At 35.6% G+C, this 23,580-nt stretch overlaps 3 protein-coding genes across 4 annotated transcripts; 1 reads left to right on the top strand and 2 right to left on the bottom strand.

Annotated features, from left to right (window-relative positions):
- Window positions 1–3,755: 3,755 nt before the first annotated feature.
- stx19 (syntaxin 19) lies at window positions 3,756–4,810 on the bottom strand. The gene has a single exon (XM_067410551.1). The coding sequence runs from the start codon at window positions 4,769–4,771 to the stop codon at window positions 3,887–3,889; it is 885 nt and encodes a 294-aa protein (XP_067266652.1). The 5' UTR covers window positions 4,772–4,810; the 3' UTR covers window positions 3,756–3,886.
- A 4,906-nt stretch (window positions 4,811–9,716) lies between these two features.
- Window positions 9,717–19,646, bottom strand: rsph1 (radial spoke head component 1). 2 transcript variants are annotated; one of them, XM_067410408.1, is made up of 8 exons: window positions 19,517–19,646; window positions 19,324–19,437; window positions 19,137–19,242; window positions 18,187–18,277; window positions 17,871–18,006; window positions 17,602–17,673; window positions 15,752–15,869; window positions 9,717–10,326 (listed from the first exon to the last, which is right to left on the bottom strand). In XM_067410408.1, exons 1-8 carry the CDS (start codon window positions 19,565–19,567, stop codon window positions 10,304–10,306), a joined length of 711 nt encoding a protein of 236 aa, XP_067266509.1. In that variant the 5' UTR covers window positions 19,568–19,646; the 3' UTR covers window positions 9,717–10,303. The 2 variants fall into 2 exon arrangements, with proteins under 2 accessions (XP_067266509.1, XP_067266510.1); XM_067410409.1 differs by having other exon boundaries at window positions 15,752–15,866.
- A 387-nt stretch (window positions 19,647–20,033) lies between these two features.
- cln5 (CLN5 intracellular trafficking protein) lies at window positions 20,034–23,546 on the top strand. The gene is made up of 4 exons (XM_067410001.1): window positions 20,034–20,241; window positions 20,953–21,127; window positions 21,209–21,434; window positions 22,914–23,546. Exons 1-4 carry the CDS (start codon window positions 20,138–20,140, stop codon window positions 23,396–23,398), a joined length of 990 nt encoding a protein of 329 aa, XP_067266102.1. The 5' UTR covers window positions 20,034–20,137; the 3' UTR covers window positions 23,399–23,546.
- Window positions 23,547–23,580: the final 34 nt, after the last annotated feature.

Raw genomic sequence — 23,580 nt, 5'->3', positions numbered from 1 at the left:
CAAAGAACTAAATTGTTTAGCTCCCCAGTACCTGAGCGAGCTTATAACGCATTATAGTCCTCAATGTCTATTACGATTGCAGAATTCTGGCCAGTTGATAATACCTGGAATATCAATATCAACCGCAGGTGGTAGATCCTTCTCCTATTTGGTAAATAAACTATGCAATCTTCATATCATTGTTCAGGAAGCAGACACACTCTGTAAGTTTAAATCTAGACTAAAAACACATCTCTTTAACCTGGCATACACATAACACATTATAAATGTATATTTTCACATCTGTTAAAGGATTGTTAGGCTGCATAAATTAGGTCAGCTGGAACCGGGAACAGTTCCTATAACACTGGTATACTCGTTACATCAGAAGAAGAATGGCATCTATGCTAATATTAGTCTCTCTGTTTATCCCGAGGTCTGCTGTAGTCAGTTGGATCCGGGCCGTATCCAGATCGGATGGATGACCTGTGCCTAGACACAACTACAACGCATCCCTGAAGTGTCAGCAGAGATTGTGTCAACTAGACCATGTGAAGGCCTCATCGACACGACAGTAAAAAACGCTATATAAACAAAGGTGACTTAACCTGACTGGAGAGTAATGAATTAGCACAGTAGGAGGATTATCACAATAACTCAGTCAGACATTAGCTATGAATATCAAAATATAACACAAACATGATTATCTTAATTTATAACTAACAGATGAAGGTAAGAAACACAGTTCTTCAGCAGCGACGTTAGCATGTCAGCCCTCAAGAATCTTAACCCAAAGTTCTGTCTGTGGGACAGAATTTTATGCATGAAGACAAATGGGCTACAAACAACAGAAAACTATTAGGAGAAAATCTGTTTCTTTGTTATTCACACCAATCAGTTTATATGGGCCATATGTCTGTATAGGCCATTTGATTCACACATTTAGGGTGTGTTCATACTTGTAGTTCGGTTCGTTTGGTTCATTTGGTCTGGACCAAAGAAGAAAAAAAAAACATTTAGTCCTGGTCCGGTTAGCGTTCAGATTGGCAATTTTATCACCGAACCAAAAGAACCTAAAGGCACAGGGATACATTCACAACGTGATTGGTCGGATTTTATGACGTATTGCTTATTTTGAGATGGAACTTACCGAACATCCAAAACAATGCTGTTTACTGAGGTAAATGCGCTCGTTGTGTGTGCGTAGCGGGGCGTAGCCTGCATGTGATGGTATTTTGGCCAGTTGGGAACTCGTGAAGAGTTCTCGCGAGTTCCAGCTGTTTTTGGTTCAGTTACATGTCTTTGGTCCGTGTTGCATTCATATATCATTCGAACCGCACCAGAGTTCGTTTGGGAGCGGACCAAGACCCATCTTTTCAGCGGTCTCGGTCCGCTTGATTGGTCCGCACCAGGGTTTGGATGGCAGCGTTCACATATGTTCAAATGAACCGCACTAACCGAGCAACCGCGCCAGGGTTCGTTTTAATCGAACCAAACATGACAAGTGTGAACGCACCCTTACAGACACAGAAAGAATTGATTGCATCTGAGGGTGCTTTCACACTTGCCCATACCAAGTTTGCCTGGTCCATACCCGAGTTTGATTGCGCCTCCCTCCCCTTGCCCCGCTGGACTGTGTTCATGTTATATTTTTTGGGTCCGAACCAGTGCGTTTGCATCATCAAAGCAGCAGCTGTTTACCCCATTGCTTAGTAACGACAGTGCAGGAGAATGTGGCAAAATACATAACATTGTGCTCGCCTCACTTTAATACTTTTTTTTCAAAGCTTCATCTTTAAATGTTGTGTAATTGCACTTCTCTGTGCGAGAATGCTGTCCGGACAAAGCCTTGATTCCCGCTCTGCTGTATTCCTGCTCTGCGCCTCAGCTCCAGCGGCTCTTAAACCAATCATCTCTTCCTACTAGTTAATTTATAGCATGAAATGAACATGAATGACCATGAGAAGGAATGTTGTTTCAGATGCGGAAAGATGTAAATACACACCATTTTTCATGTGTAAGTCCACCAAGGTTAATCTTGTAACTCCTGACTGCTTTGTCGGACAAAATGGCGGATTCGGCATTCTGATTGGTTAGATCGCTTGTCAATCAAACTCCCTGCAAAGGGTCAATTGCGTTCATATCAGAAGTGAACCGTTCCTCAGACCACCCTTTTTTAGAGAACTCTGGTACGGTTTGCAGATGCGCGCCCGAGTTCCGAAGACAGCGTTTACATCATCCAAACAAACCAAACTCTGACGTCAATCGAACCCGTGTGTGCACCAAAAGTGCTAATGTGAAAGCACCCTGAGTCACAATATAAATGCATCTGACTAAAGATGACTGAAAATACACATAATCTTTCATGATCCTCTCATGGTTTCCGAAAGACTGGGGGTGGGTGGGTACATTCTTAGTGATGGAAAGACAGTGAATGCTTCTCATCTCATTGCATTTCCATGCACACCAACAACTCCCACTGAAAACACTGCTCACTGCACACACACTCATACCAAATGTGATGTTCGGAAGCTTAGTTAGTAAAAGGACTTTGATACTAGATCTGATGTTCTATTATGTTCTTTAAAAAGGGAAAATATGTTCATAAGTATAAGTATTGAAAAGTATTAGTATCATACTATTTATTTATTTACTTATTTGGAATATCAGAATAGAGAATAGGGCCCTGAAACTTACTGTTTATTATCAAATATACAATCATCAAAAACTTTCTGGGATTTTTTTTAAATCAATAAAAAATATTTCTAGTCATGTTCAGTTCTGTAATATTCCATCAGCTAGAAATAGCTCTTTGTGCATTCAACAAAAATTCTATGAGAAAAAGCAATGCAAATTCATTAGTCAAAAGAAATGAGAACCTTTTCATATTTCTCTCAATTATCTGAGTAAACACAGTGACATTGTTCTGCTTCAATTGCATTTTTAAATAATATTCTTCAATTTCTGTGCAACACCTTTTCCTCTGAAAATACAGACACACCCAGATCCTAGAAATTGTCCCTACACTTGATACCTGCTCTGTTGACTCACCAACATGTCTTCATTATTCACCTCATCAGGAGCCCAACCAGTTTCATTCAAATCAGCTCCAGAGTAACGGCTTATTTACTATGAGCAAATATTAGACTATGCGTGGTATCACATAGATATTTCAAAATGATAACTTGTATTTTATTCTTAATTCTCAAAGAACTATCTCAAAATAAAATCTAAACAACTTCATGTAATCAATTAAATGAAATATAGTTTTAATAAAAATTGCGGGCATTGCGTGTCCAGAAAAGGTGCTGCCACATCATATTACACTTTCAAATCAAGCTTTCTGCAAAATCTGCATGAGGAAATTTTCGCCGTCACGTGAAATATCATATTCCCGATCACGTGGATATTCCTATTGGAATTACTTAATTTAGCTCACCGAACAACGGAAAATGTGACCGCACCTTTCCAAATGGGCTTGCAGAAATTTTTCAGTATTGCTTGAAGAATATAGGACATTTGCTACTTTTATACAGTATAGTCTTAATAATGTTAGCTAAGACAAATGACCTATAAACAATAATACTGAAGGGAACAAATAAAATGAAAGTCATTTAACTTCTAAAGTGTGGCTTTTTCACAATAATAAAATACAAAATAAATTTACCCTTTACATAATGCGATATATACATAATACATAATAACTCTTTATATAACCACTTGTATTGCATGTCAACACCCAGCTAAGTCTTAATTGCTACAAATGTTGTCTAAAAGTGCTTGGTGCCTTTGATTTTTATATTCACATCAGACAGAGGTCAATGTTTGCCATTGTATTCGGACACAGTTCTTCCCTTGAGAGCACAGTAAAGGAGAAACTTGCGTTTATTTGCTCAGTCTTGACCTGCTATCTGAACCAAGGACAGCAACAACAGCACAGTCTTCTGAGAGGGTTCTTCTTCTTGTATCTGGCAGCCATTTTGAACTTCTCCTTTGAGACTGATACATAGTCTTGTGTCTTCTCCACATTTGCTTGTATGCTCTCTATCTGGTGCCCTTGCTCTTCCACCAGCATGAACACATCTAGAAAGAGATCTCTGAGGTCCTTCATGTTGCTTTCCAGGTTTAGGAGCTCTTTGTGGCGTTGCTCTATCTCCGAGAGCTGCGTACGAGTGATCTTTGCATCCACTATGATGTTCTCATTGAAGATCTCCCACTTGCCTTGCTCTATCATGTTATCCACCTCCTCTTCGGACACCTCACGGCCTGAAACCTCCAGCTGCCGGATGATAAACTGCTTGCATTTGTCCTGCTTGCTCAGAATCGCGTCATTGTGTTGTCGCATTACTTGCTGGAACTGGCGGAAAAGGGTCGCGTGCTGGGCCTTCTGGATACGGGACGTGGCGGTGTCTGGGCCCAGCTCAGCCTCAGTTCGCTTAGCCTGCTTGGAAAGAGCATCTAGCCTTTTATTCAGGCTCTCTGCCAACAACTTGATGTCTCGTGTCATGCTGCTCTCCTTTTTCATGATGCTGAGACGCCTGATGGTGGCCATAAAGTTTCTCTGCTGCTGGCTGAACTTATTGACTTCCGAGTTCAGCTCCTCAATGCTGTCACGAATGTTCTGTGCCTCCTTCAGGAAGTTCTCCAGGACAGGCTCCGCCTCAAAGATCACAGCCTGCAGGCCTATCAGCGAGGACGGGTCCATGTCCTCCTCCGTGTTGAAGGGGTTGTTGTCCACCATCTTATCGCTGGCCTTCATCCGCTGACGCAGCTCCTCCATGCGGTCCTTCATGACGGCAGAGGCAGAAGACCTTGATGGGGAGCACGTCAGATATTCTTTTAGATTTGAGTGCTGAATGTGTGTAAAATTTTCCTCTGTTCCTCATACCCTGTAAATCACCACAGAAGGCATACTGAGTTAACGCACTTGTCAAAAAACAACAAAACATTATTAAAACATGATTTAAAATGTACTTGGGGGGAAAAAACAACAAAGATTTGTTCCCATTAATAAACAAATTCTAAAGTTAGAAGTATATTTTTTATATTATGTTTCATACATCAAGCATTCAGTTTTTTTTTTTATATGTTAACTATTTTTGAATGCTGCATTTTTAAAATATATTTATGTAACAGGTTTTATTTATGAGTAACAGTTTTTACATTTTGAATTATAAAAATATTTATAGAAATGTTATATCTTTGTGACAGTGTTAACTTAGTATTAATTAGTACTAGCATTATTTATATATTATTATAGTATTTATTAATATTTAGAATTTTAATTTGACATTTTAGTACTTCAATATCAGTTTTAATTTCTAATTTTCATTTACGCTTTTTAAGTTTTGATTTAATATTTATATTTTATCTTATTTAAACTTTATATCAATTAATGAAAGCCATTTTTAATAGTTTAGGTTTAATAACAACACTGCTGTGCAATCATGTTTTTCTAGTAAAATCAGATGTCCTATTGGCCCTGAAAACAGATTATAATAACCATAAGTAAAGGTCACATTTTTGTCAGATGCTTTTCCATGCATTATGCCTTCAGCTGCAGCTCTTGTGTCGAAGGAAGGATTAAAATTGATTCAAAACCTGTGCAGTATTCCCAGTCCTCATATCACTGCTGCACATTCATCACGATCACTGTAATTTATAATGTCTGTTCTGACACTGTACAGAACATGATATATTAGCATTCACTGGAGTTTGCTTCTAAATAGCTCACTGACTGGCTTGTTTTACGGAAAGTAAGATCCATGACTGCTGATTTTTTTTTATCCTTGCTGCTGGACTGTGGTTTTGGAAAGTGAGCATAACGCCAAGGGGTGGGTATACCGAACTTGTCTGAGGAAAGTAAAATACAGTACTCCAAATCATGGACTATCCGGTTACTAGAGGGATTTCAAACAGGACAGACTGCAGTTGCATGCGTGTGTGAGAACAGCCCACCCAAGCTCCTTAGGGAGAAAGCTTATGAATATAAGAGTGGCCTTTGTTTTCTGCAGGATATCTGAGGAAGTCACACATTAATTCTACTGCTCAGAACCTACGAATGCATTACAAAACATTCTCTAATCCAGTCTTCAGATCACGTTGGTTTACTGAATATGCTGTATTGGATCAAACATGCCTCTTTATTCCTAGAGTCTCTTTGCTTTCTATAAGAACCATCAGTTTATGTTATTCAAACATATGTAGATTCCACCCTTGTCTAACCTCTCCTTTTCAATACTGAATACTATAACAAAGACCATACTAGTTGTCAGACTGTTTACTCCAGTAACATATCTCAGGCCAGGGAATAGCTTATTTTTATTTTTTTTTTATTCAAATGCTGTATAGACATAGCTATTGAACATTTCCATCTTTATTTCCCAAGAAAAAGACACAATTACAGATACAGGAGACACAGACACAGATCCTGAGATATAGGACTCTAGTCTCCCTTGCGTATCATTTACACCAAATAATAGAATATTCAGTTACTGCCCACGTGAAAAAGAAGTGCATGTACTTGTAGTGTACTTCAAATGCTAAAAGGATATTTAAAAAAAAGCTACTTGTAGATAATTTAATATTAATAAGTGTACCTAAAGAGAGGTCACTTTCATGACTGTTTCTTAACACACATTTAAAAAGTGCACTTTTAAAAAGTATTTTCACCCCCAAGTACACTTTTAAATCATGTTTTGTTAATGTTTTGTTTTGCTTTAAAGACTTTTGTGCTTTGTACACTTTTTTTATGTGTTACTAAAGCATATGTACAATACTTGATTATAATTTTAATTGTAGTGTTATTCAATCATACATTTAATATATTTTAAATGTAAATTGCAAGTTAATATAATTAACATAATGTGTAATTACAAATATATTTAAACATGTGACATTCAAATTCCAATAGAACTGATATTAAAGTATATTTCAGTTTATAAATGCCATAAATGCTTGTCAGAACTTTTGGCAATACAATTTATCCATACTTCAAAGACAATACAAGTAATTAAGAAACTGCATATAAATATGTACTTAAGTGGGTCAGAAAACACTTTTACATTCAACTAATTGCATTTAATATGAACTTAGACTATAATGAATACAATAACATTACATATATATATATTCAGTTCTCTCTGGGTCAATGGAAGATGTCAGTGTAGCTATGGAATAGAGAAATTAATAATTATAAAGAGAGCTGAATATTTTATATAAGAATATCTTATCTGGATACTGGATATCAATATCATGGTTTCTGCCCTCTAAACTGATAACATAAAGAGAAAAATTACCTCTTATTGCTTTTAATCCCTGGAAGGTTGAATACTGCTTCATTTTAATTTGCCCAGATTTTTTTGTCAACACTTTATTTGGCCACGGACTTGTAAGATCTAAGCCGGATCTGTTGAAGCATTCAGGAAGTCCTTGGAATTTATCAGAGCAGCTCCCAGGGACACAAATATGTGCTAGTGCGAGTTTTCCCTCTGCTCCACTGGTGTCAGTTATGTCTATCGAAGGAAAAACACAGACTCCTGGGAAATCTGGTCAAGCCAGTTTAAAACCACACCCCCAGTCACAGTTAGAAGTCTGTTTGCCCAATGGAGGGTGAAGCTTGTTAGGCAGAAGTGTGGGTGACGTGATTCAAAAAGGCATTGAAAGAACACATGCAGTGGACCAAGCATTGCCCTCACCCTCAGCACCCTCTATTGTATACAACACAACAATGAGATCAGGAAGCTTCTTAAATTATTATTGACAAAGTTTTTAAATCCTGGGCTACATAGACGTGCCTATTCTTAAGCTCTCGTATTGTATTTCCTAATCATTTCCATTAATTTTAGCACAATCAGGGTTAGTAAAAAGAATGTCATTGGCTGGTGTTGTTACATCATGTTTTGGCATAAGAGGGAGAATTAATGTATGGGTTTGGCAAACCAGCTCTGAAAGTGTTGAAGGAAAGCATTATAAAGCAAACAGTGAGATAACAGTTATTTCTGTTTTGTAAATATTTAAATGTTTTAAAGACATATAGTAATGATATATATAGGGCTTACAAATGTATTTAAACATGTAAAGACAGAGTGATTAGTTAAATTGGGTTAAGAGAAATGTTTTTCAGAACTGATACATGATCAGGTCAATAGAATGACTCACATAATGCTTTTGTGTTCGGCCTCAGGCTGGTGCAGGAAACGGCAAAGAGGAAACTACACATTAGTGTGACGCACATTAGCGAGCCTGTAAATGTAAAAATGTAAAATCCAAATAATCTTTACAGATCTTTTTTTGGAAAGGGTTTAAACAGTGCTTTTTCTTGCTCGTTCAATGAACCATAAACAATTATTGCACATGCACCGGTACAGTCTTTAAGACACTAATAACAGTTAAGCGGTAGACAATTAAGGTCACAGTTCCAATAACTTCAGACACTAAAGAGACCTTTCTATTGACTCTGAAAAACACCTGGAGAAAGATGTTGCTGGGTAGATTACTTACAAATTACAAATTGTAGTTCGTTACTGATTTGCAAATTACATGACAAAAATCTGTTAGTAATGTAATCCTTTACATTACACATTTCAGGTAATGTAATCTGATTACTTTTATATTACTTTTGACCTAATTTGTTTATCAAATTGATTTGAATAGGATAATATTGTACCATATTGATATAAAAATACAAAGAGAAAGAAAATATATTCCATTAAGCTAAGCAGGGTTGAGCCTGGTCAGTACTGGATGAGAGATCTCCTGGGAAAACTAGGTTGCTGCTGGAAGAAGTGTTAGTGAGGCCAGCAGGGGGTGCTCACCCTGTGGTCTATGTGGGTTCTAACGCCCCAATATAGTGATACAGTGGGGACACTATACTGTAAAAAACAGTCCTTCGGATGAGACGTTTACCCAAGGTTCTGACTCTCTGTGGTCAATTTTAAAATAATAAAAATTATCATAAAAAATGTTTAAAAGACAAAAGACATAGCAATACATGGTTAAATGACTTCCTGAGTGATAATTTAAATAGCATACATATTATATACATATAATAATACAATGTTGAGAAAAAAACTCCTTAAAAGTTAAATGATTTCTGTAAATCCAGTGATGAAAATTTTGTGGCCTCTCAATTTTCCATGTAATTATAGCCATCTTACTAGTGGCTAGTCTGTGTACAATTTTACAACTTTTGAACAGGATGAAGATGCATACATTTTTCTTATTTTGTTTGAATATCACATTTTTTCATTTAGTACTGCACTTTGGAAACAACAGAAGATATTTGCATGTCTCCCAGAAGACAAATTAAGTACAATTTACCTTGATCTTCAAATTAAAAAAAAAATGTACATCCCCGGCTCTTAATTTATTGTGTTTCCTTCTGGAGCATCAGTGAATGTTTGAACCTTTTGTAATACGTGCATATTGAGTCCCTCAGTTGTCATCGGTGTGAAAAAATGGATCTCAAAATCCAAAATACATTCACTGCTGGAAAGGGTTCAAATATGGAAAAGATGCTGGAAAACCAAAGAATGTGCAGGACCTGGAGGATTTTTCTGAAGAACGTTGAGCAGTTTAACTGCTCAGGACAAACAATGGACTCATGAACAACCATCCCAAAACAAACAAACATGGATCATCCAGGTAATGACAGTATAAAGAATCAAGGGTATATATTTTGAGCAGGGTTTTTATGTAAATGCTGATTTGCAAAAACAATCAGATTTCAGGTTTCCATATGAAAAGTCAAATAATGGCAGTCTATCAGCCTGATGCCAAATTATCAGGGATAGAAGTAATGATATGATGATTAAAACTGCCAAGAAATATGTGAATTTAGGTGCTCTTTGAACATGCTTTCAATTGGGAAGTATCTGTATCTGTACAAGTATCTGAGTCTTCAAAACAGATTAGATACAGATACAAATTTGCTAAATTAAAAAATAATAATAATAATAAAGGGCTAAGAGGTACACTTTAGTGCGTTTTAATGAATAACAAATCAGCATAATTGTTCTTAAAAACTAGTCTCAATTACAGCTCATTTTGGGCTGGTTTATTGCGCCCTCTGCTGTTTTTAAAATTACATCACTTTTCAGTTACCATGGCCTCCAAATAAGGTACACTTACAGTCACACTATTCAATAAGGCCTGTTAAATGTTGGTTAATGCATTTTCTAACAATAACTAGCAATGTGCAATACATTTTTTTTTAAACAGTATTTTAACTATCCCTAAACATGAGAAGTGACTTTTTTAGATATGTGCAGGTATAATTATGTAGAGGTCATCTGTCTTCTTATCTTTTGGAGGTCTGTCCTTCTCACTCTTCCACCACAGCTTGATCTACAATGGACAGATAATGCCACTTCAGTTTATTGCTGAAATGTCTAAAAATGGTAGAATAGCAGTATATACAGGTGCTGGTCATATAATTAGAATATCAAAAAGTTTATTTATTTCACTAATTCCATTCAAAAAGTGAAACTTGTATATTATATTCATTCATTACACACAGACTGATATATTTCAAATGTTTATTTCTTTTAATTTTGATGATTATAACTGACAACTAAGGAAAATCCCAAATTCAGTATTTCAGAAAATTAGAATATTACTTAAGACCAATACAAAGAAAGGATTTTTAGACATCTTGGCCAACTGAAAAGTATGAACATGAAAAGTATGAGCATGTACAGCACTCAATACTTAGTTGGGGCTCCTTTTGCCTGAATTACTGCAGCAATGCGGCATGGCACAGAGTCGATTAGTCTGTGGCACTGCCCAGATTGCTCTGATAATGGCCTTCAGCTCTTCTGCATTGTGGGGTCTGGCATATTGCATCTTCCTCTTCACAATACCCCATAGATTTTCTATGGGGTTAAGGTCAGTCGAGTTTGCTAGCCAATTAAGAACAGGGATACCATGGTACCATGCAGGTGCCAAGTCCTGTTGAAAAATGAAATCTGCAACTTCATAAAGTTGGTCAGCAGCAGGAAGCATGAAGTGCTCTAAAACTTCCTGGTATACAGCTGCGTTGACCTTGGACCTCAGAAAACACAGTGGACCAACACCAGCAGATGACAAGGCAACCCAAACAATCACTGACTCTGGAATCTTTACACTGGACCTCAAGCCTCTCCTCTCTTCCTCCAGACTCTGGGACCCTGATTTCCAAAGGAAATGCAAAATTTACTTTCATCAGAAAACCACTTTGGACCACTCAGCAGCAGTCCAGTCCTTTTTGTCTTTAGCCCAGGCGAGATGCTTCTGACGCTGTCTGTTGTTCAAGAGTGGCTTGACACAAGGAATGCAACAGCTGAAACCCATGTCTTGCATACGTCTGTGCGTAGTGGTTCTTGAAGCACTGACTCCAGCTGCAGTCCACTCTTTGTGAATTTCCCCCACATTTTTGAATGGGTTGTGTTTCACAATTCTCTCCAAGGTGTGGTTATCCCTATTGCTTGTACACTTTTTTTCTACCACATCTATTCCTTCCCTTCGCCTCTCTATTAATGTGCTTGGACACAGAGCTCTATGAACAGCCAGCCTCTTTTGCAATGACCTTTTGTGTCTTGCCCTCCTTGTGCAAGGTGTCAATGGTCGTATTTTGGACAACTGTCAAGACAGCAGTCTTCCCCATGATTATGTAGCCTACAGAACTAGACTGAGAGACCATTTAACACTAGAAGTCCCAGAGATTTGTAACCCCCCTTTAGCCAAGTGGATGCTAACTGGCTAGTCTTTTGGCTATCATTAGCATCAATTCATGTGTAAATATGGTCATTACCTGAGCAATCTGCAGGGGGGTTGGGGGTGTGTGTGTGAATGGTTGCTGGTGGCTTGTTTGTATGTGTGGGGGAGGGAGGGCTGCTAAAAGCAGAGAACTTGATTGACCATGGGCCGGTTTCAGAAAGGAGGTTAAGTGAAAACTCTGAGTATGTTAACCCTGAAATGAGGGAGTGCAAGTGATGTTTAAAAAGTTCACTCATTCACACTGCAAAAATGCTTTTCATACTAAGTATTTTTTTATCCTATTTCAAGTAAATTTAAAAAAAAATCTTAAATCAAGATGGATTTTCTATATGAGAAAATTATATATGATATTTAGTCTTGTTTCCTGGGGGGATCTAAATTAAGTGCATTTTACTTAAGTAAAATGATCAATATCTGCCAGTGTGGTAATAAAAATAATCTTAATGCAAACGGAAAGTGTTGGAGTATCTACCCAGGTGAAAAAAAAAGTGCAGTAAAATACACTTTATTTTAGTACACTTTTACACTTCCATAATGTACAGTGCTCTATTTCCGTGCACTTATTTTGTACTTAATATACTAAAAGCTCTTCTTTAGTACTTCTTAAGATAATCTTAAGAACATCTAAGTGTACTCAACTGTGCTATTTTGAGGCACCATGAATTTGAACTAAAATGTGCTTTTAACATACTATCTCTGTATAGAAAAATGTATTTAGTTACCACTTGTAGTACACTTGAACCCATCTTTCAAACACTTTTAAAAATGGACTTATGATGTATTTCAAATATAAGATTAATATATAATGAATATATACAAAATGTATTTATAATATATTACCAGGCAGTGCCAGGATTGTGAGTGATTGCTGGAATGTACTCACTCACTTTTTAATATTATTTGTAAATATGTGTACAAATGGTTGGTTTCTTTATTTTATTTTGTACTATTTTTATCAATAGATCTCAGCAACAAAGGAAAAAAAAAACATGGGTGTTGATTTCTCCCTAAGATGGCAAAGTGAAACACAAGTTTCCTTGAAGTGGCTCAGCATGGCCCCACATTGTTTACATAACAAAAGCAACTGTTCACAGCTGATTAAGGATATTAGCCTAAAGCCTTCCAGCCCATCGGCTGTCCTGCGGGTTTTATAGGTAGAAAAGCCAAATGGCTGCTCTCTGGGACTTCTAGTGTTAAAGGCCTTTGCAGGTGTTTTGAGTTAATTAGCTGATTAGAGTGTGGCACCAGGTGTCTTCAATATTGAACCTTTTCACAATATTCAAATTTTCTGAGATACTGAATTTGTGATTTTCCTAAGTTGTCAGTTCTAATCATCAAAATTAAAATAAATAAACATTTGAAATATATCAGTCTGTGCCTATTTGTGAATATAATAGGTCAATAATATATAATATATAAATATATATATACAGGGAGTGCAGAATTATTAGGCAAGTTGATTTTCTGATCATATTTTTTTTCCAAGCACATTTTACCAATTCCAATCCACATCAATCTTAATAACTACTATTAATATTGTTTTTAATCATTTATAAGTGATATATAATTGTTCATGAAGGCTGGAAATGAAGAATGCCCTATATTCAGGTGTGCAGAATTATTAGGCAGGTTTTCTTTTACAGATAAAATGAGCCAAAAAAGAGATTTAACTCAGACTGAAAAGTCAAAAATTATTAAATACTCATGAGAAGGACGCAATACTAATGTAATACTAGAAATTGCAAAGTTAAAGCATGACCATTGGACAGTGAAATGCTCATTGGGTCAGCTGGGTCATACAAAAACAGCTGGAGAAGAAAAGACACGTTAACTGCAAAATAATTAAGAATTAAGGTGAAGAATTAAGTGTGAAACCATCAGGGACCCTTTAGTCTCCAGCGCCACCATTTCCCAGTACTGAAACCTACCTGGAGTCTTCAGAAGTGTGAGGTGTCAGGATCTCAGAGACTTAGGTTAGGTGAAGAATCCTAAAAAATGACCCGCTCTTAATAAGTATCACAAGCTGAAGTGTTATAAAGTACATGAAGACTGGGTTTTTTATAGGCCTTATAGACAGACAGCTTGAGAGTGACTCCTGAAGGACCAGCACCACATCCTCTTGTACCACTGTTTGAAGAATTTATCTTCCAGAATCTGGCAGTAAGTTTTGGAAGATCATTTAGTCCATCTCTGCAAGATGGACATTTCAGGATAAGAGATGGACTAAAAGTGAACTCCCACACCTTACTGCCAGATTCTGGAAGATAAATTCTTCAAACAGTGGTACAAGAGGATGTGGTGCTGGTCCTTCAGGAGTCACTCTCAAGCTGTCTGTCTATAAGGCCTATAAAAACCCAGTCTTCATGTACTTTATAACACTTCAGCTTGTGATTCTTATTGGAAAAAAAATATGATCAGAAAATCAACTTGCCTAATAATTCTGCACTCCCTGTATATTATATCTCACCTTTAAGTTTTTTTTTTTATATAATATATATATTATATAAAAAAAAAAAACTTAAAGGTGACTACAATTGCTTCATAATAACACACATTACAGTGTTAAGGCCTGTTCACACCAAGGTCAATTACAATGACAAAGGTAAAGTTCTAAAAATCTTTCTAAATATAAAAGAATGGCAGAGTGTACACTGCAACTATAATGATAAAAGCACAGAGATATATCGTTGGAATCACTTTCAGAATGATTATTTTTTCCAGCTTGTGAATGACAAAAACATTGACAGCTAATCAGAATCCATTCTGCTTTGAAGAGTTTGAGCATTTAAAGCACCAGATGACAAAACTGCAGCACGTTTAGAATAAACAGATCAATATTACATTGGTGTGGATACTAATTTACACTGACTAGCCACTTTATTAGGTACACCTTGCTAGTACTGGGATGGACCCCCTTTTGCCTTAATTTTGGTCCATATTGTCACGATAGCATCATGCAGTTGCTTCAAATTTGTCGGCTGCACATCCATGATGCGAATCTTCCATTCCATGTGCTCTATTGGACTGAGGTCTGGTGACTGTAGAGGTCAATTCAGTATAGTGAACTTGTCATGTTCAAGAAAACAGTTTGAGATGATTTGAGCTTTGTGACATGATGCGTTATCCTGAAGTAGCTATCAGAAGATGGGTACACTGTGTTCATAAATGGACTGACATGATCAGCAACAATACTCACATAGGCTGTGGCATTTAAATGATGCTCGATTGGTACTAACGAGCCCAAAGTGTGCCAAGAAAACATCCCTCACACCATTACACCAACAGCAGCCTGAACCATTGATCCAATGCAGGATGGATCCATGCTTTCATGATGTTTGCACCAAATTTTGACCCTACCATCTGAATGTCGCAGCAGAAATCAAGACTCAGACCAGCAATGTTTTTCCAATCTTCTATTGTCCAAGTTTGGTGAGCCTGTGCGAATTGTAGCCTCAGTTTCCTGTTCTTAGCTGACATGAGTGATCTTCTGCTGCTGTAGCCCATCTGCTTCAAGGATCGATGTGTTGTGTGTTCAGAGATGCTCTTCTGCTGACCTCGGTTGTAACTGAGTTACTGTTGCCTTTCTATCAGCCTGAACCGGTCATTCTCCTCTGACCTCTGGCATCAACAAGGCATTTTCACCCCGGATATTTTCTCTTTTACGGACTGTTCTCTGCAAACCCTAGAGATGGTTGTGTGTGAAAATCCCTGTAGATCAGCAGTTTCTGAAATACTCAGACCAGCCCATCTGGCACCAACAATCATGCCACATTCTAAGTCACTTTAATCATCTTTCTTCTCCATTCTGATGCTCAGTTTAAACTTCAATAGATCTGTCTACATGCCTAAATGCACAGTTGCTGCTATGTAATTGGCTGATTAGATTACATTAATGAGAAGTTGAACAGGTGTACCTAATAAAGTGGCTGGTGAGTGCAGTTATCGTTCTGTGAATGGGCTTTTACTGTGTAAATGCAGTCCTACATCAGTATATTTTAACTGGATATTGATGTACCTGAGGTGGCAGAATCCTTCTCATTTGCCCGAACAGAAAGCCCAGTAAGAGCCTTGGGTTTCCACTTCAATGTGGTGGTTATGGGAGGTTCATCTTCCTCTGTATCTCCTTTGTCCTGCTGTCAAAAAATGTCATTATGGCTTCACACAAATCTTCACACAAATTCATTCAAGATAGACTTATTTTTGTAGGTAGGGTACAACAAAGCTAAAATGAATAATCCCAATTCCCAAAATGTATAGAAATAAAAAATATATATATATATATATATTTTTAATTGAACACTTATTTAGCAAAATAATTTGTGTTAAAAGGACTATTAAAATAACAAGCATAAATGTTTAAAAACATACATTTTAAATATAAATCATTTCAGTCATTTTTTAAATAATTTGAATAATTCACTGGATGCCATGAGCTCATGAATAAAATCGTTTGACACTGCATAGAGATAAACAGGTGTTTAGGAAAGTACTGTGGTGGTTTTTGTTGTTTAGTGTTTTGGGGAGAGAATATAAAAAAAAAGTTTTTTTTTGCTGTTGCACAAAACATCATGTTTTTATTGTCTTGGTTGCTTTTATATATTCAGTAATCATATTCTGTTTTATTTCATGTTATTTACTTTCATCAACTAAGTGGTTGGCAATTTTTAATAGCATACCAAGCTGTAAAACTTCTGAAACTCCAGTGAACTGCTTCATCCACTCGATGCTCTAAGGGCATTCCACTACTGACTACAGTCTAAGGGAAAGTGAAAACTGAAACTGAATATCAGGATACTTAATTGCATGTTAATTTAGATTAAGTCAAAATGTATTATAGCTGAAATTGATATTAAATGCAATTAGCTGAACTTTTTTGAACCCACTTAAGTAGAAATGAAGTACATCTTTATGTGTAATTTATAATTACTTCTGTTGTCTTTGAAATATGATTAAAGTGTATTGCCGAATGTACTGACAAGTATTTATGGTAAACTAAAATATACTTTTAATGTCATTTCTATTGAAACTTGTACATCATGTATTTACATGTACATGTATGTACATATTAAATATAAATGTAATATCAAATTACACACTACAGTTCAAATTAAAATCAAGTACTTTACATGTGCTTTAATAGTCAACTAATCAAAATAAGTGTACTTCTTGACAAAAGATTTTTAAAACATGATTTAAAATGTACTTTAAAATAAAATATTTAATTTGACATTATTACAAAGTGCACTTTTTTGTGTTAAGAAACATGCATCCAAAATCACATAAGTATGCGAAAAAACAGTATGTGACAAAAAAAGTAGCGAATAATATGTCCGAATTCACAGAAGAGATTGCAAAAAAAGTACCCTACTAAAAAGGATGATCTACTACTTCTGGCAAGATGCAATAGGTAATCTGTGTGCATACAACAGACACTTTACTATCCGATGAGGCCACGGGAGAGGATTTGTGAATGTCAGTGAAGTGACGCAACTGACATCATAGGTCACATGACAATGACAACATGGCGAATGTAGTACATCCATATTACATTCATACACACTCTCATACTGTATAGAACATACATTTTTAGCGCTTGCATAGTAACTATTTATTAAAAAAAAACCTTTCTTTAAGTCCACTTAAATGTCCTCTTATTTCATTAATATTACATTATCTGCAAGTACAGTTTTTTTTTAAATACCAAAAAATTGGAAGCACACTACAAGTTCTCATTCAATATAAAACTGAGAACAAAGTCTAGGGAACATTTTGTATATAATTTCTGCATATTTTTGTGATCTTGCTACCTGAAATACAATCTTATTGATATTTAAAAACATCTTGTAAAACATAAAATAGACATACCTGCTCTATCTGGAGATACTCTCCATGCTGCTCACACCCAATGTCAAACACATACTTCCCTGTACCAGAGGGCTAGAAAATAACAATTACAAGACAATAACTTGTAAGAAATAAGTGATCACTGTGTAAGAGAAGAGCAACATAGTTGCATTTTATTATCGTACGTAGCACAGTTCCATACCCGCTGTCCGCAACCCAATTTGAACATATCTACAAACCATTTTCTACTATCCACCAGCTCAGAACCACAAATGTAGAGTATTACTTACATTATTATTGACAAAGTTGCCCTTATATCTGTGGTTCAAATGGATAAGCTCCCCGGCTGACTCCATTTTACCCATGATCCACCTGCCCATGTACTGAGAACCTGTGTCATGATGTGTATATGTACCCTGCCCATGTCTAAGAGAAAAAAAAGACAGACAGGTACTTACATTTATTAATAAGCATGATTTGCCATTCATTTTTAATTGAACTGAAGACATTATGAATACTATTACAACTAATATGAATAGATTATAGAGATTACTTGATTAGATCAGTGAAAAATAAAGTTAAAATTATGAGCTGTATTTGAAATACCTTTGATGGTGCAGCCATTCACCATCATATGTGTCTCCATTGGGGTATGTGTAAACACCATGACCCTGTCGCTGGTCATCCACCCAGCTTCCTGAGGAAGAGGAAGAAATATCACATGTGAACACTAGTTTACACTCTATGCTATATATAAATCTATGCTATATATAAATCATGTGGGAAAGTCTGGGTCAAAAAGTCAGACTATTTAGTTAAAATGCTTATTTAGATTTTTTTCTACTTGAATTCAATATTTTTATATTACAAAATGCATAACAATTAACGTGAAAAGTTCATGTTAATTTCAGAATGTTTATAATTAAATAAAATACTGTCAAATCGATTAATCATGATTAATCGCATCTAACATAAAAGTTTGTGAATATACAGTGTTTATATACACACGCGTGTTTGTGTATGTATAAATAACAGACACACACACACACACACACACATATATATATATATATATATATATATATATATATATATATATATATATATATATATATATATATTTACAGTAGTTTTAATAGTTTTAATTGATTTGACATCACTAAAATATATTCTTTGTTAATTCATGTTTGTTTACAATAAATTAACTTATGTTCATGCACACAACTTGTAATGTTAAAAATATTAGTATGTAATGAACATTAACAGATTTATAAGTACTGTAAAAGCTGTTATTTTAGTATTAAAATTTATTTTTGAAATATTTCTAAATAGTTTATTTATTTTTAGTTCAATTTTAGTTTTATTAGTTGCTAATTTTAGTACTTCAGCTGTATTTCAATTTAAAAAATAATAGTTTTAGTTTCTAATTGTTTTTTTAACAATAACAACTCAGTCTGAACTATCTGTAAAGGATCATTGTTAGTTCATGATGTTAATCTTGACCTAAATCACACTATACTGATGTATTTGAGATAATATAGACAATGTAGATGTACCTTCATATTTGGAGCCATCTGGGTAATAAAATAAGCCTTGTCCGTGTTTTAAATTCATGTACCATTCTCCAATGTATCTGGCCCCATTCTTGAACTTATATGTCCCCTAATATACAGACAACACAAGGTTTATTGTTTATGAGAACAGAAACTACATAATAACAAAGTGTTTTGTGAGCAAAATGACCTGGCCAGATCTCTTGCCGTTTTCATATGCTCCTTGGTAAGTGTCTCCATTAGGCAAGACAGCTTTGCCCTGTCCATGTCTCTCTCCGGCTTCATTTCTGTCTCCCTCATACTCCTTCAACACAAAGGTATTACTGTCATCTCTCTACTGTGAACACACTGCGAACTGAACAGAAACTTTGACAGTGACTCACCCCCAGAGAGCCATGCTCGTCGTCAAACTCTTCAGAGCCAACGTCTGACATGATAAACTGGAGTTTAATGAACAGATAAAAGGGAACAATCCCAAAAGGAAAAGCTTCAGTTCAAGGATGTTTACTGTTGCCATAGCAATACCGCGTGAGACAAACACATGCGCAAAGTGACTTTCACTTCAAGAACGCTCACGCTTGTTTAAAAACACTTTTTCAGAATAAAATTGTATTTTTATGTTAATATTAGCGTTATTCGTCAACATTTGTAGACAATTGTACCTTTTTTTACTAAACTTTTTTCATTGCTGTTTAAAAAGCTATGTTTAGCATTTTATTTTTTGTTGTAAACAAAATGTAGTATTCAGAATGTAGAATTGTTAGTCATTATAACTATTACTGTTATCTAAACATATGTATAGCCACATATATTCCACATACATTATTGCATGACTTTTATTTTGACATCAGTGTAGCCCTTAACAAAAAAGCTCGTGACTGACCAGTTGACTTAATTTAGTCCGTCACGTGATCAGTGTTCTCTAAAACAAGGATGTGAGACAAAACAATATATAGAGCTGCAAGAAAGACAGCACATTAGTGTGTTTGCGAGCCTGTGCTGAGATGAAGTATTCCGTTCACTTCATTTACGCGGTGCTTCACTGTTGGATTGTGGGGTTGGTCGTTTCTAGGGTCAGTGGAAAGCAGGTCTGGCCAGTGCCTTACAGGTAAGTTGCAGCCACCTACTGTACACTTCAGCTCAGTCACATGGTCAGTACTAACTATTACTGACCATGTGTACTAACTAACTAAACTAAAATCTGTGTTTATAGTGGTTCGTATTCAGTCGACTGTGTACAAGTTACTTCAATGGTTTATTGGTTTACTCTCTTCAGAATCAGAATGAGCTTTATTGCATAGCATGTTTAAGGTTACACACACAAGGGATTTGTCTTGGAGAAAAGAGCTTCCAGTGCAGGAAAGGCAAGGAAAAGGGCAATGAAAGTAAAATAACACAATAATAAAAAAGGCAATACACAATAGACAGAATTATGTATGTGCAAAATGGAAGTGTATGAATATGTGTTAGATGTGCTATACAGATATGTGAAAATGAAAGTAATGAATGCACAGAGGAAGATAATAAGTATATAAAAGGATTATATTATTGTCACGTTATATGTACAATGAAGAGACTCTGGGGTCCGGTAGGACATTATTAATACATACATTAATCACAATATTTGAATGTTTAACTGATTTCTTAGTTATATATACATCTGTATCAACAGTGAATAAAAATAAACTTAATTTTTATGCTCATGAATATTAATTATTATGTTATGTGTTATGTATTAATGTTATGTGACATCCTACAGGTTGGCCAAACCTGTTCACACTGAAAAGCAGACATAATGCAATGTCATATCAATTTCTAGGCGACTCAACAGCCGTCCAGATGTAGATCCCTACTGCCAGGCTTTATACCCATTCTGCCCCACTGGAGATCCATATGGTAGGATACCGGTCATGGAATACTACGACATCATCTCAGTGTTCAGACTTCAGACTCCTGTGTGGGAGTTCAAATATGGTGACATCTTGGGAAAGTTTGTAAGTGCACTCATTGAATAGCAGGCCTCTTTTCTTTAAGAGTTTGTTCCTTTGAGTCTAATCAAGAGTTTTGCACCTCAGCATATAATGCATGATGCCATTGGCTTTGGAAGCGCAAAAACTGGGAGAAACTTCACGATGGAGTGGTACGAGCTGTTTCAGCTTGGGAACTGCACTTTTCCTCATGAAAGAGAGGATGTGAGTGCTCCATTCTGGTGTAACCAGGGAGCCGCCTGCTTTTATGAGGGCATAGACGACATACACTGGAAGCAGAATGGGACTTTGGAGAAAATAGGAGAGATTTCAGGTAAGTTTATAATTATTAAGTTTATAATATAAACATACAAGCCTCTTATGCTCACCAAGGCAATAATATTGTGAAATATTATTACAGTTCAAAATAATGGTTTTATATTTCAATATATAGTCAAATGTAATTTATTCCTGTGATCAAAACTGAATTTTCAGCATCATTATTCCAGTCTTCAGTGTCACATGATCCTTCAAAAATCATTCTAATGTGCTGATTTGCTGCTCAAGAAACATTTCTTATTATTATTATCAATGTTGAAAACAGTTGTGTACATTTTTTTTGGATTCTTTGATGAATAGAAAGTTCAAAAGAACAGAATTTATCTGAAATAGAAAACTTTTGTAACATTATGCACTACCGTTCAAAAGTTTGGGGTCAGTAAGATTTTTTAAATTTTTTTGGAAAGAAATTAATACTTTTATTCATCAAGGATGCATTAATTTGATCAAAAATGTAAATACCTTTATAATGTTACAAAAGATTAAAATTTTAAATAAATAAATGTTATTTTGGACTTTCTATTCATCAAGGAATCCTGAAAAAAATATTAAGCAGCACAACTGTTTTCATCATTAATAATAATAATAAAGAAATGTTTCTTGAGTCAACATATTAGAATGATTTCTGAAGGATCATGTGACACTAAAGACTGGAGTAATGATGCTGAGAACTCAGCTTTGCATCACAGGAATAAATTGCATTTTAAAATATATTTATAGTTATTTTACATTTTTAAAATATTTCACAATATCTACTGTTTTTGCTGTATTTTGGATCAAATAAATGCAGTATTGGTGAGCACAAGAGACTTCTTTAAAACATTAAAAAAATATTTCTGTTCTAAAATGTTTTAATTTATGATTAGGTTTATTTTTATTTCGGGACATAGCAATATATTTCTATAGAGCCCCTACCTAAAGGGACATGGTGGAAAAAAAATATAATTCAGCTTTTGCAACTTGAGCATTGCCACAACGAAGATTTGCAAGCGAATGCAAAGTTTCACGTTTCTCAGGGGATCGTAAAACATTTGCAAGAGGACGCAAAAGCATTGACAATTTTTCCTCCCATCTCATATTTTGTTTTCCATCAATGTCCCTTTAAAGGTTCTGCATATGGCCAAGTTGGGCCAAACAACATTTTTTTTTTTTTTTAACAAGTGAGCAAAAAAAAAAAAAAATCATTCAAATAACCCCACCACCCAAAATATGAATTACAAAACACTTTTTCTGACAAATGGTATAAAACTTTACTGACAAAACTACATTTGTCATTTACCTAGAGAACATTATTGTCATATTTTCATTAGCAGAATAATAAACAACATTTAAAATTGAAAATATCATAAACAATGGATATATTGGAGCAGCCTGAAGCTCTCGCACCATTCCCAGGCTATCCTCATCGTCATGTGTTTTCTGTTCCGTCTGGATTTTCTGCTGTTTCTCTCATATATTTTTTTTGTTTTGTTAGGTGAGATGTTTAATGAGTTGGCTATGTGGGTTCAGGAGGACAATGAAACGGGTGTGTATTACGAGACTTGGACGGTAAAGTCAGACCCTGGTGCCAATGCCACAACATGGTTCGAGTCCTACGACTGTTCTCAGTTTGTGCACCGTGCATATAAGAAATTAATGGAGCTGGGTGCCCAACTGTTGAGCCAAACTCCAACCAGTTACACAAAGATCTATCTGTACAGCGGAGAGCCGCTCTATTTGGGAGATGACTCCATCTTTCTACAGTCTTCTACGAAAGATCTTGCCACAGACATCAAGAAGTTCTATCACTCGTTTCGCTCTCACCAGTCAGTGATAGAAATGATTATGAGCCTGTTGGAGGCTTATGACAAGATGGTCCTCGAGAAGACTTTCTATTTCTACTACAACTCTGAATATTGGAAGCTGCCGATGAAATATCCTTACTTACAAATAACCTATGAGGAGATTCCTTTTCCATAATGACTGTATTTTTTTGCTCGAACAATATTAAATTACATCAATTTTTTTTTGCAACTAAATAAAATTACATTTTAAGTTTTCTACTTTCATTCCAGATGATGTCAGAATTATCAGATGTGTTAATTTATACTAATGCATTAAAAAAAAAAAAAACCTTACATTTCATGTAAATGATGTTTAAC

The sequence above is a fragment of the Chanodichthys erythropterus genome, chromosome 14 (assembly GCF_024489055.1).
Source record: "Chanodichthys erythropterus isolate Z2021 chromosome 14, ASM2448905v1, whole genome shotgun sequence".
Lineage (NCBI taxonomy): Eukaryota > Metazoa > Chordata > Actinopteri > Cypriniformes > Xenocyprididae > Chanodichthys > Chanodichthys erythropterus.
Note: the sequence above shows the minus strand (reverse complement) of the source record. Positions and strands in the feature narration are given on the sequence as shown.

Bases quoted from the DNA above. Each gene is read 5' to 3' on its own strand.
- rsph1 (XM_067410408.1), bottom strand. From the start codon at position 19,567: ATGTCAGACGTTGGCTCTGAAGAGTTTGACGACGAGCATGGCTCTCTG. The intron at 18,278-19,136 runs GTACATCTACAT...CCTCTTCCTCAG, and splicing joins AGATGGCTCCAAATATGAAG to GAAGCTGGGTGGATGACCAG. The intron at 10,327-15,751 runs GTACATCAATAT...TGTCCATTGTAG, and splicing joins GAAGGATTCTGCCACCTCAG to ATCAAGCTGTGGTGGAAGAG.
- cln5 (XM_067410001.1), top strand. From the start codon at position 20,138: ATGAAGTATTCCGTTCACTTCATTTACGCGGTGCTTCACTGTTGGATT. The intron at 20,242-20,952 runs GTAAGTTGCAGC...ATCAATTTCTAG, and splicing joins GTCTGGCCAGTGCCTTACAG to GCGACTCAACAGCCGTCCAG. The intron at 21,435-22,913 runs GTAAGTTTATAA...TTGTTTTGTTAG, and splicing joins GAAAATAGGAGAGATTTCAG to GTGAGATGTTTAATGAGTTG.
- stx19 (XM_067410551.1), bottom strand. From the start codon at position 4,771: ATGAAGGACCGCATGGAGGAGCTGCGTCAGCGGATGAAGGCCAGCGAT.